At 50.8% G+C, this 19203-nt stretch overlaps 1 protein-coding gene across 7 annotated transcripts in view; it reads left to right on the top strand.

Moving 5' to 3' along the window:
* Positions 1-19203, top strand: part of TOM1L2 (target of myb1 like 2 membrane trafficking protein) — a 157117-nt gene that overhangs the window by 86409 nt on the left and 51505 nt on the right. For all 7 annotated transcript variants that reach the window (XM_079799302.1, XM_079799308.1, XM_079799304.1 and 4 more), the window contains exon 3: positions 4259-4337. In XM_079799302.1, coding sequence (XP_079655428.1) covers positions 4259-4337 — 79 coding nt within the window. The remainder of the gene's footprint in view (positions 1-4258; positions 4338-19203) is intronic.

Below are 19203 nucleotides of genomic sequence, written 5' to 3' on the forward strand. Positions count from 1 at the left end.
TCCTCAAAGCGCTTTCTTCCTGAAGTGACCCGCACTCCTGTTCCTCTACTTCCAGAGAGCCCCCAGTGCTTCCTGGGGTGTCCTCTCCTTGCCTCTGCTATGAGGTCACTGCCAAGATCTCTCCGCGCAAGCCTGGCTAATGGTGGGTACCCTGACCCTTCTTCCTGCTTCGGGGCTCCAGGCCTAGTGTCCTTCTCTTCCCTCCCCACACCTCTCCCTCTCACTGACTCTTCCACTCACTTGTCTCATTGCCCTGACACCCCTCCCTCCTGATTGGGACAAGTCCTCGTTATGTGATTTCACAGTGCCCTGTTCCTTATGCACTCTCATCACAGCTTACACTTCCACATCTGCGGGACCTCTGTCCGAGGGCTGTCTCATCCCCACTTCCCCCTAGACTGCGCACTCCACTTGGTTGTTGTTAATCCACCCAAGGATATTTTTTTCATTGATTTTTAGAGAGAGTGGAAGGGAGGGAGGGAGAGGAGGTAGGAGAGAGAGGTGGGGAGTAAAGAGAAATGGATGTGAGACACAGTGATTGGTTGCCTCCTGCACATGCCCCCAACCAGGGGCCGGGGATTGAACCTGCAACCCTTGACTGGGAATCGAACCCCAGACCTTTTGGTGTGATGGCTGACGCTCTAATCACTGACCCACACCAGCCAGGGCCAGAAACTCTGTTTTGCCACCATTTCATCCCTAGCACCTAGCGTAGTGTGCACCCAATTGGTTCTGACAAACATTTGTTAACTAGGTGAACAATATAACCGTATCCACGTGACAGTGCTCTGGAAAGACGCTCACAGAGTTAAGGAGAGATACTAGAGCAGGGGCAGCTCGCCAGCCATGGGGCGTCAGCAGCAAAGGGTTCTGAGAGGAGGTGACATCCAAGTGGAGTCCTAGCTCAGCCAAGTGAGGGTGGATGGCAGGGGAAGGAAGTAGACCCCCTGGCTGGAGGGCAGTGTATGCAACATAGGAAAGGAGTGCAGTGGGGTTAGGGGCATGGAGTCTGGAGCCACCAGCCTGGGCCCGAGTCCTCGGTCCTCCACTCACTTGTCATGTGACCCTGGGTGAGTTACTTAATCTCTGTGTCTGTTTCCTCATTAACAAATGGGGGTGTCAGTAGTACCTGTCTCATGGGTTCACTGCCCTTACCTCGGCCATTCTCTGAGCACTTGCCACGTGCCGGATCCCCGGGCCCCCATGCCGTGCCCTGGATTGCACCAGCTCATGCAGCACCACCCCCAACAGCCCTATATGGTAGACAGTTTGTGTTAATGTGGAGGAAACTGAGGCCCAGGGTGGTTTGGTCATTGCCAAAGGTCTCACACCACAGCTATGAAGGGCAGGGTGTAAGCCCCGGAAGACCTGGCTCCAGCCACCAACACCTTGCCTGCACTTCTTTTATGTACTCACAGCGCTACCTCTGGGAGGCTGGGGTCCCGATGGGTGCCCCACAGGCCCCTCCCTGGGCTTTCCCCAATTTCCAGAGTTGAGGTCACCTCCAGCCTGAGGCCTTGTGTGACAGCCCCTTGTATCCTGAATTCTTGGTCATTAGCCAGGAATGCCTGGCTCAGTAGCTTCCCCAGGGAGGGTGCACAGCCTGTTTGCCAGGCCTCACCCAGTTCTACCTAATGAGGGCATAGGCACGTGGATCTGGTAAGTGCTCTCTGCTTCTGATGTGCAGCTCTGATGAGGACCCACTGACCTGGGTCATGTTCATGAATTTCTGGATCTTCCCAGCTCACTGAAGCTTTGTCTGTTTCCCAGCCTCTAAGCAGGAGGGGTGCAGAGGAGCAACTGCCGGGTCAGTGCCGTAGAGCAGGCCTATAGCGGAGTGGGGTTGGGGAAGGAGGGAGGGGAGGTGTTCGAGGTGAGTCATGGGGCAGCCATGTCCTCCATCCAGGAATAAGGAGAAAGCACTTTAGAAGTGCAGACAGGGTGAGTTCACGGTGACTGGAAAGGTCTCTTACTTCACTTCGGGGGCCCATAGGCCTGACCTGAGGCCCTGGGGCAGCCCTGAGGGCCTGGCTTTTCCTGCCAAAGCTGCCAGGGTGTTGGGACCTCTCACACCTGTCGCTGTCTCCTGATTCTTTCTGCTCCTTGGCTCTTGATTCTTCCCTCTCCCGTCTCCCTGTTCCTAGCTCCTTGCTGTCCAACCTGCGGCTGCTGCTTAAAACTTGGCAGTTCTGACACTTGGTACTCACCTCTGAAGCCTTCCCCGGGGAGGGAAATGCTTGCATTTGTGCTCACCCAGTCACTCCCAGGTAGTCCTTCTGAGGGTGAGTTTTCATTGTGGCTCCAGGGAGGGAGCCTGCTGGCTGCTTCCCCCAGCACATTCCCCCACTGGGAGCTCTGGGGTGCTCTGCTCCTGAGCTCAGGGAGCGCAGCCTGGAGCTTGTTCCCATTCTTCTGCTCCATGGAAGTTCAAGAGAAGAGGAGTGAGATTGGACTGAGAGGGGCGGCTGCCATGGGCCAGGGCTAACCGGGCTGGGCAGAGCCCTGGAGAGAGGAAGCCACTCCATGCTCTGGCCAGTAGCTGTGGACCTTCACCAGCTCAAGTCCACAAACAGCCCTCGAAGCTGAGAGCTTGTCAAGTCCCACATTTGCAGAAATCAGCATTCCTGTGTGGAAACAGCCATACTACAAACACTTGCAAGGACACATTCCCCAGAGAGCCTTGTCCCATCAGCCCCTGGACTCAGAGCCAAGGCTTCCTGCAGGCAGCCATTTTTCAAATTGGGAGGGGGAAGTAGGTCTCAGGTACTTTTAAATTTCTTCATTCTTTCCCCATTGATTTATTTTAGAGATTAGAAGGGAAGGAGGGAGGGAGAGGGAGAGGAACATCTATATGAGAGAGATACATCGATTAGTTGCCTTCCACACATGCACCCTGACAGGGGCAGGGGGATCAAACCTGCAACCCAGGTATGTGCCCTTGACCGGAATTGAACCCGTGACCCTTCGGTCCATGGGCTGACACTCTAACCTCTGAGCCACACCGGCCAGGGCTTTACATTTCTTCTTGAAGCCTTGCCTTGCTGTATTTCTGTTTAAATTGGGCTGATTAGCCGAGCTTCCACCTCCCCCCGCCCCCCTTCCTCATACACATATTAAAGGACTTTTTCATTTGGTAAGTGGATCATAAATATTTCAGGAGGAATAGAAGGTTTCTGACTTACCAACCTTCAACTTTGGAAAGATCAGATGTATTGACACGTGAATCTGTAGAAGGCTGGTGCCACTTGTGAGAGCAAAAGGCAGGCCTACAGCTGGACTGGGACTCCCAGAGCTCAGGTGATGGGGCTTCCCCGGGCCAGCCAGCAGGGGCTCCATGCCGAAAGTGCCTCCTAGGTCCACACCTTTGTTTAATCCTGACATAGAATAAATTAAATAACATGTCAGACATAAGGACTGTACTTGTTAGGGAGCTGCTGGGGACTCTAACTCCCAGTTCCAACAGTGATTAAGGAAGAATGTGTTTCAAGTTCCAAATAATCAACTGATGAGTGAGCTTTTGAACAGGCCCACTGTAAACAGGGGACTGCCTATAATTCTGTGAGATTCTCTCTGGGGATCCACAGCAGATCCCTTACCTAAAAGCGCACAGTTCCTTGGGTTTTGAGGAGACTAAAGTTTTCTCAGGGAAAAAGGGGTTCCATGGAGCTGGGGAGGAGCTGAGCCCCAGGCCTATGCAAGGACCTGGCCATTCTCTCTCTGTGGTCTCCTCAGTGCACCCACGCGCAGTGGGCTGCTTTTGTTTTGGACAAATACTTGCCTGTGATACAAAAGTCAAAAGGGCTGCAAATAGACAAAGTGAAAAACCTCCCTGTCCTCTCTGGCACCCAGTTCCCTCGGAAGGGGCAGCCGAAGTTACCAGCCTCTGTGGCTCTTTCCAGAGATTCTCTCCCCTGGCCGGTGTGCCCTGTGTCTGTGTCTTGTCCTTGGGTAACTCAGACAGGAGCACATCTTATGCCCTGCTCTGCAGATGACTGTTCACATTGTTTGCTCCATGGTGATGCGCAAGGAGTGTATTCTTTTGTGCAGCTGCACAGTATTCCATTATATGGATAAACAAGCTTTAATTTACCCTGTTTCATGTTGATGGGTGTTTAGTTTGTTTCCAACCTTTTACAATTACAAACATGCTACAGCAAATAACTTTGTAGATATGCTAGTTCACAAAAATGGCAGTGAATCTGTAGGACAGTGTCCCAAAATGTAATTTTTAAGGATCTTAATATGTCCTTTTCTCCAGGCCAAAGGATGCCATTCGAGCTCTGAAGAAGCGGCTAAACGGGAACCGGAACTACAGAGAAGTGATGCTGGCATTAACAGTGAGTACTGTCCTCCAGTGGATGGGAAAGCATCTTGGAAAATCCATGCTCCCGACCTTGCCTCACTCTCAGGGCTTTCCCTCTGTCCACTCAGCACAGCTTCCAATGTGTGCCATTGATGGCATGGTGTGTGTGCCACTAGGGCCTAGTGGAGCTTTCCCATAGCACCCTTGGGTGCCAGTTTCCTGTATAAACTGCTGACTTCCACCCCAGTACCTGCCCTGCTGCTGAGCTTTTCAGATGTTAATGCAAATGTTTACAATAACCTTCCCAAATAGGTTTCATCATCTCCCTCACTGGGGTGAAAACACCGAGGCTCAGAGAGGTCTAGGGGTTTACCCAGACTTCACAGCTAGTGAGGTACCCAGCTGTGGATTCTGGAGTAAAAAGTGATCATCACTGGGAGGTTCTTGAAAAAGTCAGCCAAGTGACTCCTGTCAGGAAGAAACAGACAGATTTCTGCCCTTCTTTAATATGTCAGAAAATTAAAAGGGACAACTTCCGGTATTACTTCTGTCTTAGAAGCTGAAAAAATCTGGGCCACAGTGAATAAATTATTTTAAAAAATATATTTTTTATTTTTAAATTATAGTTGACATACAATATTATTTTAGTTTCAGGTGTACAACCCGTGATTAGACATTTATATAACTTACAAAGTTATCACCTGGATAAATCTAGTACCCATCTGATACCATATATAGTTACTATAATATTATTGCCTATATTCCCTATGCTGCACTTTACATCCCCATGCCTATTTTATACCTACCATATTTTCTGGCGTATAAGACAACTGGGTGTATAGAAGATTTTCCTGGGTTAAAAAGTCGTCTTATACGCTGGGAAATACGGTACACCTTTTTCACCCATTTCCCCAACACCCCTGCTGCCTCCAATCTGGCATCTATGAGAATGTTTTCGTATCTATGAGTCTATTTTTGTTCTGCTTGTTTGTTTTTGTTTTTGTTTTTGAGATTCCACATATAAGTGAAAACATATGGAATTTGTCTTTCTCTGTCTGACTTTATTCAGCACAATACCCTCTAGGTCAGTGATGGGCAACCTTTTGAGCTTGGTGTGTCAAACTTCGCCAAAAAACTGAGCATAACTCCGGGTAGTGTGTCACTTTGAGGAAAAAACATTATTTCGCGATATTTATAGTTTAAATAACATAAATGTATAATTGTTATATATAATTGTATTTAATAAACCAAAAACTAAATATTTAACTTACCTGCTTAGTGACTTCTTTGTTCATCCGTCAGTCGGTTTCCTTTGTTGGTCTTGATATTATTTAGCTTGTGTGGGGTGCCGTGAACTAAGATAAGTGCGGGGGCGGGGGAATTCTTTAACCTGCCTATTAGTGACTTTTTTGTTGCTGAATTTCATTGGCTAAATCTTCAATTGAAGGTTGGTATTTTGTACACTTCAGGCCCAAGCAAGCACTACTAACTTCATCTGTCAATCTGTTTCTTTTGTTGGTTTTGATATTATTTAATGCTGAGAATAAGGCCTCACAAAAGTATGTAGAGGGAAAAATTGTGAGTAAAGCCATTGCTATATTTTTCAGGGTGCTAAAAGTGTCTGGTAGTCGGTTCCAGGCACTCCAAATTTCCTGTTCGTAGTGGCACTCCTCTTGATTCTCTAAGCGGCACCTTTCCAGATTCTCAAGCTTTGACCTCAAGTTGACAAACACCTGAGCCCAGATACTATCTTGAAATTCTGCAAGTTGCATCTCCAAATCATCAGTTTGCATCCATTGGAAACCATTTAATTCCAAACTACTGTAGACTACTACATCAGGATACTTAATTATTTTCACGTTCTGTTCTAGACTTCTAAATTGACTAAATCTATCACTAAACTGGTCAAGTAACGAGTCTAAAACATGCTGGTACTTCATATGCATAAGCAAGAGTTCCATTTCATTTTGTACAGCTGCACTGGCCTTCTCAAAATACTTTGTCACTCGAGGAAAATACTTATGTTTTAGTTTCTACATCTCGCTTGAAAATTTTAACTTTACTTTCAAAAGCTTTTATGTATCCAAACACAACGTCAATACTTTTGCCAAAACCTTGTAACTTTAAGTTCAGTTCATTAATATGAACAGAGAGATCTGTAAAAAACATCAGGGTGTTGACCCACTTACCATCATTAAGCTGAGGAAAGTTTCCCAGATCCTTATCATCAAGAAATACCTTAATTTCTTCAAAGCACTCCACAAAGCTCTCAAGAACTTTGCCTCGGCTCAGCCATCTTACATTATTGTACATCAGCAGTCCACTGTAGGTGGAATCAACCTCCAGTAAAAGTGCCAAAAATTCTCGCTTGTGAAGGGGGCGAGCAGCTATTAAATTAACTATTTTTGTAACAACTGACATTAAGTCATTTAAGTCAGTGAATCCTGCCTTGGCACATAAAGCCTCCTGATGGATAATACAATGAAAAGGCACAATCGGATGTCCAATAACTTCTGTAAACAATTTGACAAATCCGACTTTTCCCCCCACCATATTTGGTGCCCCATCTGTCATCACTGACACAACTTTAGAGATATCAATGCTTAGGTCACGAAATGTTTGTATAACAACCTTACATATTTCACTTCCTGATTTACTTGTTGACACTGATACTAACTTTATCAACTCTTCTCTCATTGTGAGACCATCAGAATATCGACCAATAATGGCCAACTGAGCATGTGATGTGACATCAGTAGTTTCATCAAGAGAGATTGAAAAATATTTACACTTCCTTATGTCTCTCTTTAATTGATGTTGTACGTTTGTGTTCAGTCTCATTATTCGGTCTTTTATGATATTTCTACTGAGTGGTAACTCAGATATTCTCTTAATAATTGCATCTTTATTCTGCAAATCGTGAAATAGAACTGGTGCACATCTTAGGAGAGTTTCTTTAATAAATTCCCCCTCACTGAGTACTTTTCCATGCTGAGCTATAGAGTGAGCAATGCTCAAACTTGCAGATGTTAAATTTGTAGAGCCTTTCATAAATTTAAGGATGGAATTAGCTTGGCTCTTATAAAGGTGTAGCTGCCTGGAAATGTATTCCTTCCTTTCATCCTCACTTTTTTCCAAGAGCTGGGAATGATTAGTTTCAAAATGTCTATTTATATTCCATGTTCTGCTTACTACCATTTCAGTACATAGAACGCAAAATGATCTGCCATTTTTTTCTATAAAGCCATACATCTCGGTCCATGTCTCTTGAAAGGGTCGGCCACTGCTACTACCACTTCCTTTACTTAACCTTAGTTTTTTATTTTTTGGGTTCTCCATCAGGGGGGCAGTGACAGAAGATAGAATTATAGATAGCTTGTTAGGCCTGCAGGCAATTAGGAGTTAACTAGCCTAACTAACCACGAAATGGTGCATATAACTGTCTTTTAGGAAAGGGCAGGGTTAATAAGCAGAAATAGGGGTTAATAAGGATGCACAACAGTAATAGTGGTGAAATGGAGTCTGCACTATGGAGCAAGGTGGTGTTCCTTATGTGAATTAAAACGGCTGCCGCTATTTCTAATGGTGGGAAATGGCACCCATAGCATGCCACAAACCCTCGCCTCTCCCAGCCTCCCCCTCACTTATCTCAGTAATGATGGATTAGAAATCCATGACACCCCAGAACAGTAGGTAATGGTTGCTGTGGTTAACTGTTATTTGGTTACTGGTAATGGCAGGGCCCCCAGAGATGCGTCCCCCGCTGCGTTCTGCTGCTCCCTGCTCTGCCAGCGGAAGTGAGGGCAAAGATCCCGGCTTAACCGGAAGTCCCAGAACTAGACGCTCTGTGCCAGACTTCTGTTGTTTTGGCCTACAGACCTCCAGCACAGAGTGTCTAATAGGGGAGGATGAAACATTTGCGTCTAACTCCAAGACTCCAGTCACAAATGTTTCATCCTCAGGAGCAGCAAATGTTTCATCCTCAGGAGCAGCAAATGTTTCATCCTTGGCATGTGGCCGCCTTAGCGGTCGCGTGTCATCAGAAATGGCTACGCATGTCAGTGCTGACATGCGTGTCATAGGTTCGCCATCACTGCTCTAGGTCCATCCATGTTGATACAAATGGCAAGATTTCATTCTTTTTCATGGCTAAGTCATATTCCGTTATATATATGCACCACTTTTTCTTTATCTGTTCATCTATTGATGGACACTTAGGTTGCTTCCATGTTTTGGCTGTCCTATATAATAAAAGGCTAATATGCAAATTGACCGAACGGCAGAATGCCTGATCACTATGATACGCACTGAGCACCAGGGGGCAGATGCTCAATGCAGGAGCTGCCCCTGGTGGTCAGTGCACTCAGCCAGAAGCCGGGCTCACGGCTGGTGAGCACAGTGGCAGTGGCAGGAGCCTCTCCTGCCTCTGCGGCAGTGCTAAGGATGTCTGACTGCCGGGGAGTGGGCCTAAGCCATCATTTGGACATCCCCCGAGGGCTCCCAGACTGCGAGAGGGTGCAGGCCGGGCTGAGGAACCCCCCCACCCCGAGTGCATGAATTTTGTGCACCAGGCCTCTAGTTGTAAATAATACTGCAATAGACATATGGATGCATATGTCTTTTTCGATTTAGTGTTTTGTATTTCTTCTTATAAATACTCAGAAGTGGAATTGCTGGATCCTTCTTTGTCTCTTTTTTTTTTTAATTTCTTTATTGATTAAGGTGTCACATATTTGTCCTCATCCCCCCATTCCCATCCCACACCCCTCCCCACGGATGCCCCAACCCCCCGTTGAACTTCACCATTGGTTAGGCTCATATGCATGCACACAAGTCCTTTGGTTGATCTCTCCCCCCTCCCCCCACCCTCCCCTATCCTCCCTCTGAGGCCCGATAGTCCGATCGATGCCTCCTTGTTTCTGGTTCTGTTCTTGTTCATCAGTCCATGTTGTTCATCATTTCCCCTAGATGAGCGAGATCATGTGTCACTAGAGATATACTTATATGAACTGAATGTGAGATGAGCAATAATAGTTATGCTGACAGGCAAATGAATCAGTCTGTAGTGAGTTTCTTTCTGGACCAACAGTTCTTTTGAGACCCAATATCAATGTCCACCAGTTCCTTATGTGTACATGTCGGCACTGACCCCTCTGCTCTGGATGGTGGACAAATGGTGGTAATGCAGGTTTGATTCCCTCTGGTTGGGTCTCGGCCGGACCCAGGGGCACGGCTTCATCCGGACCCAGGGGCACGTGGCCTCACCCGGACCCAGGTGCGCGCGGCTTCCCCCGGACCCGGGACCCAGCCTCACCCGGATCCAGGGGCACATGGCCTCACCTGGACCCAGGATCCAGCTTCACCCGGACCCAGGGGCGCGTGGCCTCACCCGGACCCAGGGGCGCGTGGCCTGACCCGGACCCAGGGGTGCGTGGCCTCTCCCGGACCCAGGGGCGCGTGGCCTCACCCGGATCCAGGGGCACATGGCCTGACCCGGACCCGGGATCTAGCTTCCCCCGGACCCAGGGGCACGTGGCCTCACCCGGACCCAGGGGCGCGTGGCCTGACCCAGACCCAGGGGCGCGTGGCCTCTCCCAGACCCAGGGGCGCGTGGCCTCTCCCGGACCCAGGGGCGCGTGGCCTCTCCCGGACCCAGGGGCGCGTGGCCTCACCCGGATCCAGGGGCACACGGCCTCGCCCAGACCCAGGATTCAGCTTCCCCCGGATCCAGGGGCGCGTGGCCTCTCCCAGACCCAGGGTCGCGTGGCCTCACCCGGATCCAGGGGCCCACGGCCTCACCCGGACCCGGGACCCAGCCTCACCTGGATCCAGGGGCACACGGCCTCGCCCAGACCCAGGATTCAGCTTCACCCGGACCCAGGGGCACATGGCCTCACCCGGACCCAGGGGCGCGTGGCCTCTCCCGGGCCCGGGACCCAGCCTCACCTGGATCCAGGGGCACACGGCCTCACCCGGACCCAGGATCTAGCTTCCCCCGGACCCAGGTGCATGTGGCCTCACCCGGACCCAGGGGCGCGTGGCCTCTCCCAGACCCAAGGTCGCGTGGCCTCACCCGGATCCAGGGGCCCACGGCCTCACCCGGACCCGGGACCCAGCCTCACCCGGATCCAGGGGCACACGGCCTCACCTGGACCCGGGGTCCAGCTTCACCCGGACCCAGGGGCGCGTGGCCTTATCCGGACCCAGGGGCGCGTGGCCTCTCCCGGGCCCGGGACCCAGCCTCACCATGATCCAGGGGCACACGGCCTCGCCTGGACCCAGGATCTAGCTTCTCCCGGACCCAGGGGCGCGTGGCCTCACCTGTATCCAAATGCGTGAGGCCTCACCCGGACCCGGGATACAGCTTCACCCGGACCCAGGGGCGCGTGGCCTCACCTGGACCCAGGGGCACGTGGCCTCTCCCAGACCCAGGGTCGCGTGGCCTCACCCGGGTCCAGGGGCGCACGGCCCCACCCGGACCCAGGTACCAGCCTCACCCGGACCCAGGGGCGCATAGCCTCACCCGGACCCAGGGGGGGCGGCCCCACCCGGACCCGGGACCCAGCCCCACCCCGACCCAGCTCCCAGCCCTACCTGGACCCAGGGGCGCGCGGCTTCACCTGGATCCGGGACCCAGCAGGGTCTCGTCTTCTCGATCCCAATTCCCATTGGTCAATTCCATCTCAGCAATTCCTTCTGCCATCTTCTCAGAGCTCCAGGGCAGCCGCCGCAGAACTCATTGGGCGGCGGGCTCAGCGAAGCTCCGGCGTGCCCGGTGCGCGGCGGCGGGCTGGTCCGGGTGGCTGCGTCGGCCCCCGGGTCCGCAGCGGTGGCCGGTCGCCGAGCGCGCGCACCCGGCCGCCCCCGGGGCGCTGAGACTCCTGAAGGACTCGGAGGTCAGCAAGCGCGGAGTCTCCCACCCCACGTCCCCCAGTGGCTCGTCTGTCCGTGCTCGGCAGCGAGTGGAGCCGGAGACCGCTGGGGGAACTGCGCCGAGCACGTTCCAGGCCGCCATTGTGTCGCCTGAGCCGTAGTTCTTATAGTGTGATCTTTGGGTCACTGGCATCAGCATCATCCCACGTACCCCTCTCTTTTATTCTAGTTGTAGAGCATCTGCTCAGCCAGCCCTCCGGTGGTTCTGGATGGTGTCTGCTCTGCTCTCCCGTCGTAGACTCAAAATTGTTGTGGTAGGCAACAATCAGGCTTCCGCCCTATGCCTCCATCTTGGTCCTCCTTTGTATAGTTAAGTCTTGATTGTTGTTGGTGTCACTGGGAAGAATTGTCCTCCAGGCCAATTGGCCGTGTGGACCCTCTGTGTCTATAAAGGAAGAGTTGCTGTGCAGGAGACACGTTTATGGGCCGGGTCTTGGTGCAGCAAGGCTTTGGCGCTCACTGAGTCTGCCTCTTGAATGTGTCCCTTATGCGAGTGGTTGAAATCTGGTGTCATCTCACACCGACCACTAGATGCCCTCGTTTCTGGGTCTCCAATGGAGTGTAGGTCAGCTACTGCCTGAGGCCACTCAGCAGGAATTATAGCAAAAACTGCAGTTTCCTCCTTCTGTCTGAGCGGCCCTGGAGCAGTCCGACTAGAACCGCAGTTTATCTGGTCAAGCTGCCATAGGGCAGGCCACCCACATGCAAAAGCCGTTGCTTGGAGCCCAGGTGGGCCTGCAAAACGTGCGGGGCGGGTCTGCAAAACGTGCGGGGTGGGTCCCAGGGCGGGGCGGGTCTCAGGGTGGGGCGGGGCCTCAGGGCGCCACCAGGCCATGGCGTGGCGAACCGCACTGGCTGCAAGTCTGCTTTTTCTGCTTTCCACGTTTCTAAGCCCCCTCGTTCCGCACTCCAGCGCAGCAAGCACTGATTGCTGGGCGCACCTCCACAAGGAAGTTACTCCCACTCTCCGACAGGATGGCCGAGAGTCCAGCCTCTCCCCGCAGGCGTCTGGGTCTCCCGCGCGTCCCCAGAAGCTGGATTTCAGGGTGATGGGGAGCTAATCTCCCCTAGGGTTGGAACAAAAGCCGCACGTCCCTTCCCCCACCACCAGCCCGACCCACGCGCCTCCGCACCTCATCCCCTCCGAGTTCGCTCTTTCCTCTTCCCTCTTAGCTGTAAATCCACCATTCAGCCAGCTCTCCTGTGGTTCTGGGTGGCAGACTCTCCGTTCTCCAGTTGTATCCTTGAAATTGCTGTGTGCGGCGAAGTTCCTTTGTTTAACTTTGCTGACTTCTTGGTTCTCCTCTCTCAAAATGGCTAAAGGACTTGAATGTAAGACGGGAACTCCTAAGAATCCTCTGAGTCTGTGTTGGCGGTCTCCGGGGCCCTGAGGATCTCACTGGGCAGGTCGGCCAGGTCGGTGGCGCGGATGGGCCCGTCCTGCAGAAAGATGGTCTCTTCCTTCACCGAGAGCCGCTGCCGCGGCCGCCCACGAGCTCATGGCCCTGGCTGAGGTGCTGACTGAGAGGAGCAGCCGCCCGGCCTGGGGAGATGCGAGCAGGAGTCGCCGCGCTCACCAGTCCATCTTTTAGTTGTATTTCCGAAACTGCCATGCGAGGCAACAGATCAGCCGTTCACCTCCGCCGCCATCTTGGCTCCTCCTTCTTTGTCTCTTATTATAGCTTTTGTTTTAAAGTCTATTTTGTCTGGTATAAGTATTGCTACCTCAGCTTTTTGTTTGTTTCCATTTTCATGAAATATCTCTTTCCATCCCTTTACTTTCAGTTTGTGTGTGTATCTTTTAATGTGAAGTGAGTCTCTTGTAGATAGCATATGTAAGGGTCTTGTTTTGTTATCCATTCAGTCACCTTATTTTTTTAATTGGAGCTTTTAAAGTAATTATTGATAGATATGTATTTACTAGTGGCCTGGTGCACGAAATTCATGCACGGGGAGGGGGTGGTCCCTCAGCCTGGCCTGCATCCTCTCCAATCTGGGTCCCCTGTGGGATCGGGCCTAAACCTGCAGTTGGACAAACCCCTCACAATGTGGGACTACTGGCTCCTAACCGCTCACCTGCCTGCCTGCTTGATCTCCCCTAACCACTCTGCCTGCTGGCCTGCTTGCCCCCAACTACACCCCTCCGCCAGCCTGCTCACCTCCAACTGCCCTCCCCTCCTGGTCTGATCACCCATAACCGCTTCTGCCTCAGCTCTGCCACCATGGCTTTATCCAGAAGGACATCTGGAAGGTCTCATGGTCTAATTAGCATACTACCCTTTTATTAATATAGATAGGATATGACATACTGCCATAACTATAACATATCTACCAGTATTACTCTATGAGAATACATACTTCATCCAATAGGAAGGCATCTAATACATTACATTGTATATGTTGTAAGTAGTAGGAAATACTGTATTCGTAGCAATAATATATACCCTGTGACTTCCCTTCCTGATCTGGGAATGGTTCCCCAGTTCTTTTGACATTTCCTGGCCCCTAATGTATTTTTTTTTTTTTTGGTCATTCAGTGTAACTTTATTTACTGTTTATTGCACATGATTTGAGGTCTTTAATTTCTAACCACCAAAGATTCAAAGGATTATTTTTTCCATGAAATTTAACATTAACATTAGTGAATTCCTGTATTCATGTGTTTTTATTGTAAACATCTGAATTATTCACATTGTCATAGATCCTGAACTCATAAGCGTGGACCATGCACAGGCTGGCAGCAAGCCAGGAAGCCACTCTGCAAGCAAACAGATACTTTGCATAAGGAGAAAAGTCATAGCATAACATTTAATGTCTAACCTGAGTCACCTCAGAATGTTATATATATTGATTTCTTAATTCATATAGTATTGGGAACTCAACTGCTTGGTTGGTGGTGGGGTTGACCTGGTTTTGGGAGGATTATTCCTGAAATAATTAAGGAAAGGGGGGCTCAATCTTTCTTCTTGGTTGCTTGCTCCTCCCCAGCACCATCATCTTTCTTCTCGTCCTCAGCTTCTTGGGCATCTTCTCCTTCACCTTCACCTCCTTCTTCCTCCTTTGCATCCTCAAATTCTTCCTTGGCACCTTCTTCCTCTTCCTCTCCTTCCTCTTCCTCAGCCTCTTCCTTCTCCTTTTCCTCCTCTTCAGCTCCTCCTTCAGAAGGGGGTTCATCCTTAGCTTCCTCGGCTTTTGCAGCCTCAATGGTCTCCTTCACCTCGATCTACTCCTCCTGGATGTGGCTGGTGTATTAAGAAGGGAAGGAGTGAGCAGACATCAAGTAGGAGCTAGTCTGTAAACCACCGTAGGCAGATCACCAAAGACCTGGGAACTCTGGTAGTAGCTGCTGGCTATGCTTCCCACGCTGGTGAAACTGAGCCGGTCTCCTCACCTTCCAAGAGTTTCCTGTAAGCTGCAATGTCAATATCCAAAACTATCTTCACATTGAAGAGGTCCTGGTATTCTTTTAAGTATCCTGCCATTTCACTCTTTGTGGTTCTCATCTCATTTTCTAATTTGTTGATTGTGTCCTGCATAGCACTAACGTCAGAGTTCTGCTTATCCTCCAGCTCTTGTAGCTGCTTTCCCAGCGCTTTGTTCATGCCCCAGCTTGCTTCAATCTCCAGGGTCTTGGCCTTGAGCAGTTGCTGGCCCGCACCACGTAGGTGCTCTTGGCAGTGCTCTCTGTCAGCATGGTGAAGCGGCTCTTGTACCATTCTTCGGCATTCTGCATGTTCTTGGCAGCCAGCTTCTCATACTGGGTGCGGATGTCCTTGAGCATAGTGGAGAGGTCGGACTTGGAGAACACGTCCATTTCCACGGAGATCTGAGCATACTGGACATGCACCTTCTTCAGAAAGGCGCTTTTGTCCATCAGGCTTTCGATGCACTTTTCCAGCTCAGTGCTGGCAAGAGCCGCCTCATCTGCATCTTTGCTCACCTCCATCAGCCAGCCCTCTGCATCCTCATGGTTCAGCACCTCTTCCTGGTAGCTCGCCTGCAGGTTGTTCCTAGCCACTTCAGAACCCCGGTGCCTCCTAACTGCCCACTTCCCTCTCCTCTCCAGGGACAGGGCGCGGTGGGGCAGGGCACAGGCATCGCATTTTCATTAAAATGTTCAACCCTGGCCTGCTCCACCGGTGTCGTCAGGTGGCCCGGGGCAGACAGTGATCCCGGAGACCCTGGCCACCTCCGCCTACGGAGCCCGCAGGCAAAGTCAGGCACTGACCACGCTACCTGCCCAGTCCTGATTGCACCCTGGACCCCGCGGGTGACATCAGGTGCTGTCCATGCCGCCTGCCTGGTCCCGATAGCTCCCTGGATCCCGCAGACAGCATCAGGCGCTGCCTGCTAGAACTGCCTAGTCCTGATCACCGCCTGCACCCTGTGGGTGATGTCAGGCGCTATCCATGCCGCCTGCCAGGTCCTGATCGTCCCCTGGAACCCACAGACAGCGTCAGGTGGTGTCCATGACGCCAGCCAGGTCCCGATCGCTGCGGGAACCCTGCGGGCAGCGTCAGGTGGTGTCCATGCCACCTGCCCGGTCTCGATCACCGCCTGGACCCCGTGGGTAGTATCAGCCACTGTCCATGCCGCCTGCCCAGTCCCGATCTCCCCCTGGACCCCGCGGGGAGCGTCAGGCGCTGTCCATGCTGCCTGCCTGGTCCCAATAGCACTCTGGACCCCACGGGCAGAGTCAGGTGCTGTCCATGCCACTTGCCAGGTCCTGATCTCCCGCTGGACCCCGCGAGCAGCCTCAGGCGCTGCCTGCTGAAACTGCCAGGTCCCTATCGAAGACTGGACTCCGTGGGCGACGTCAGGCGCCATCTGCCGGGCCAGCCCAGTCCCGATTGCCGCCCGGACCCCGCGGGTGACATCAGGCGCTGTCCATGCCGCTTGCCCTACCGGATCGCCCCCTGGACCCCGCGGACAGCTGCCATGCTTAGTCCCAATGGCTTCCTGGTCCGCGGGTGATTTTGGGCGCTGTCCGCTGGGCCTGCCTGGTCCCGATTACTGCCTGGACCCCGTGGACAGCGTCAGGTGCTGCCTGCCGAGTCTTCACGGTCACTATCATGGCCTGGACCTTGTGGGTGACATCAGGTGCTGCCCACCAGGCCTGCTGGGTCCATGGCGGCCTGGACCATTCGTGCTAAGTCAGGCAGCACCGGCTTGCCTCCCTTCTCCGGTGCCCTGCCTGCTTGCTTCTTTCTATGCTGTCTTGATATGCAAATTAACCGCCATCTTTGTTGGGTTAATTTGCATACTCACCCTGATTGGTTGGTGGGCGTGGCTTAGGCATAGCGAAGGTGCGGTCAATTTGCATGTCACTCTATTATTAGGTAGGATTGCCATTTTATGATTCATTTCTTCCTTCCTTCCTTCCTTCCTTTCTTTCTTTCTTTCTTTCTTTCTTTCTTTCTTTCTTTCTTTCTAAGACCCTTTAACATTTCTTATGATGCTGGTTTGGTGGTGATGAACTCCTTTAGAATTTTCTTGTCTGTGAAGCTCTTTATCTGACCTTCAATTCTAAATGAGAGCTTTGCTGGGTAGAGTAACTTTGGTTGTAGGTCCTTGCTTTTCATCCCTTTGAATATTTCCTGCCAATTCCTTCTGGCCTGCAAAGTTTCTGTTGAGAAATAAGTTCAGAGTCTTATGGGCGCTCCCTTGTAGGTTACTAACTGCTTTTCTCTTCTTTTAAGATTCTCTCTTTGTCTTTAACCTTTGGCATTTTAATTATGATGTGTCTTGGTGTGGGCCTCTTTGGGTTCATCTTATTTGGGACTCTCTGTGCTTCCTAAACTGTATATCTTTTTCCTTCACCAAGTTAGGGAAATTTTTTGTCATTATTTTTTTTAAACAGGTTTTCATTTTCTTGCTCTCTTCTCCTCTGGTACCCCCATTATGTGAATGTTGATACTTTTGATGTTGTCCAAGAGGCTCCTTAAGCTATCCTTATTTTTTAAAATTCTTTTTTCTTTTTGTTTTTCTGATTGGATGTTTTCTGCTACCTTATGTTCCAAACCGCTGATTCTTTCCTCTGCTTTATCTACTAAACTGTTGATTCCTCCTAATGTATTCTTCATTTCATTTATGTAATTTTTCATTTCTGATTGGTCCTTTTTTATGTTTTCTACATCCATTTTTATGTTTCCTATCTCTTTGTTGAAGTTCCCACTAAGTTCCTCTACTTTTTCCCTAAGTTCATTGAGCATCCTTATAACAAGTGTTTTGAACTCTGCATCTGGTAGATTGCTTGTCTCCATTTATTTAGTTTCTTTTCTGGAATAGTGTCCTGTTCTTTCATTTGGGATGTTTCTTTGTCTCCTCATTTTGGCTTTCTCCCTGAGTTTGTTTCTATGTATTAGGTAGAATTGCTACATCTCCGGAATTGTTGAGTGGCCTATGTAGTAGGTGTCCTGTAGGGCCCGGTGGCACAGCCTCCCCCCTCACCTGAGCTGGGTGCACCCTCCTGTTGTAGTTGAGCCTTGATTGCTGTTGGAATGTCAGTGAGAAAGATTGATCCATAGGTCCTTTGGTTGTGAGGACCAGCTGTGTCCACAGAAGAAAATCAACAGTGCAGAGGCCAACCCCATGGAGCAGAACTCACTTCAACGGGGCTCAGATACCCACTGAGTCCATCCCCTGAATGTGTCACTAGTAGAGGTAGTGCTTCCATGTGATCTGAAGCTGTCCACCACATGCAGTGGCTCTTGGGCCTTTAGGAAGCTGCAGGCCAAGGTCAGCCACCACCTGTGACCTGCCTGAGGCCACTTGGCATGAGCTACAAAGCTATCTTCAGATGGCTTGGAGGTGCCCAGGAGAGGCTAAGTTGTGAACCAAGGCTGGCTGCTGCTAGTGCTGGGCCTGGGGCCACATAGCAAGAGGTATGGGGCTTGCTGAGACCAGATGTTACTTGTTTACGAGATTTTAAGAAGGTCAGCAACATGAGCCAAGATAGTCTCTTGGTATGGAAAATCCACTGGAAAGGCTTGGGGGGACCAAAAAATTGGGTGGGGTGGGGTCTGAGGAAATCCTCAGGATGGAAACTCTGATATGGAACCCGTCTGCTGGCTCTGGGGAGTGGTTGGGGCGCTCAGCAAAGGAACAATTGTCTCTGTCAGCACTTGTCTGGGAGAACGCTGCCCTTTAGCCCTTGCCCTGATGCCAGTAATTCAGTTCCTCCCTATGTGTCCCTGGCACCTTTTGAACTGCTGCCCCTATGCTGGAGCTCAAAGTGAGTGAGTCTGAGTTAGTCTGTTTGGGCCCTTTAAGAGGAACATCTGGGATTCCAGCAGCCTCCATGTGACTCAGCCACAATCCCTGATGGTTTTGATAGTGAAAAGTTATAGGGGCTTCTCTTCCCGGCACTAGACCCTGGGCTGCGAGGCCTGGTGTGGGGCTGGGACACCTGGCTCCTAAGGGGAGACTGAAACTGGGTGTGGAACCTGCCCCGTCTGCATCTCCACTCCCCCTCAAATCTTGATGTGGCTTCTTTATATCCTTAGTTATAGAACTTGTGTTCAGTTGGGTTTCAGGCATTCTGAATGATGGTTGTTCTTTAGTTGTAATTTTGATGTGGTTGTGGAGGTTCCCGGTACCCCATTTGCCTACACGCTATCTTGACTGGAGACCATCTAAGGCAGTGGTTCTCAACCTTTCTAATGCTGCGACCCTTTAATACAGTTCCTCATGTTGTGGTGACCCCCAACCATAAAATTATTTTCGTTGCTACTTCATAACTGTAATTTTGCTACTGTTAATGAATCGCCAATGTGCCCTTGACTGGAATCAAACCTGGGACCCTTCAGTCCGCAGGCGGACGCTCTATCCGCTGAGCCAAACCAGCTAGGGCAGCACTGGGCTTCTCTGTAGGCTTGAACAGTTTGTTATTTGTCCAGAACTGCTGTCACATGTTTCCTTCTAAAACAGAGAAACTGTTTAGATTTTTTGCCCAAGTGAAAACTCAA

This window comes from Cnephaeus nilssonii, assembly GCF_951640355.1.
Source record: "Cnephaeus nilssonii genome assembly, chromosome: 19".
Taxonomy (NCBI): domain Eukaryota; kingdom Metazoa; phylum Chordata; class Mammalia; order Chiroptera; family Vespertilionidae; genus Cnephaeus; species Cnephaeus nilssonii.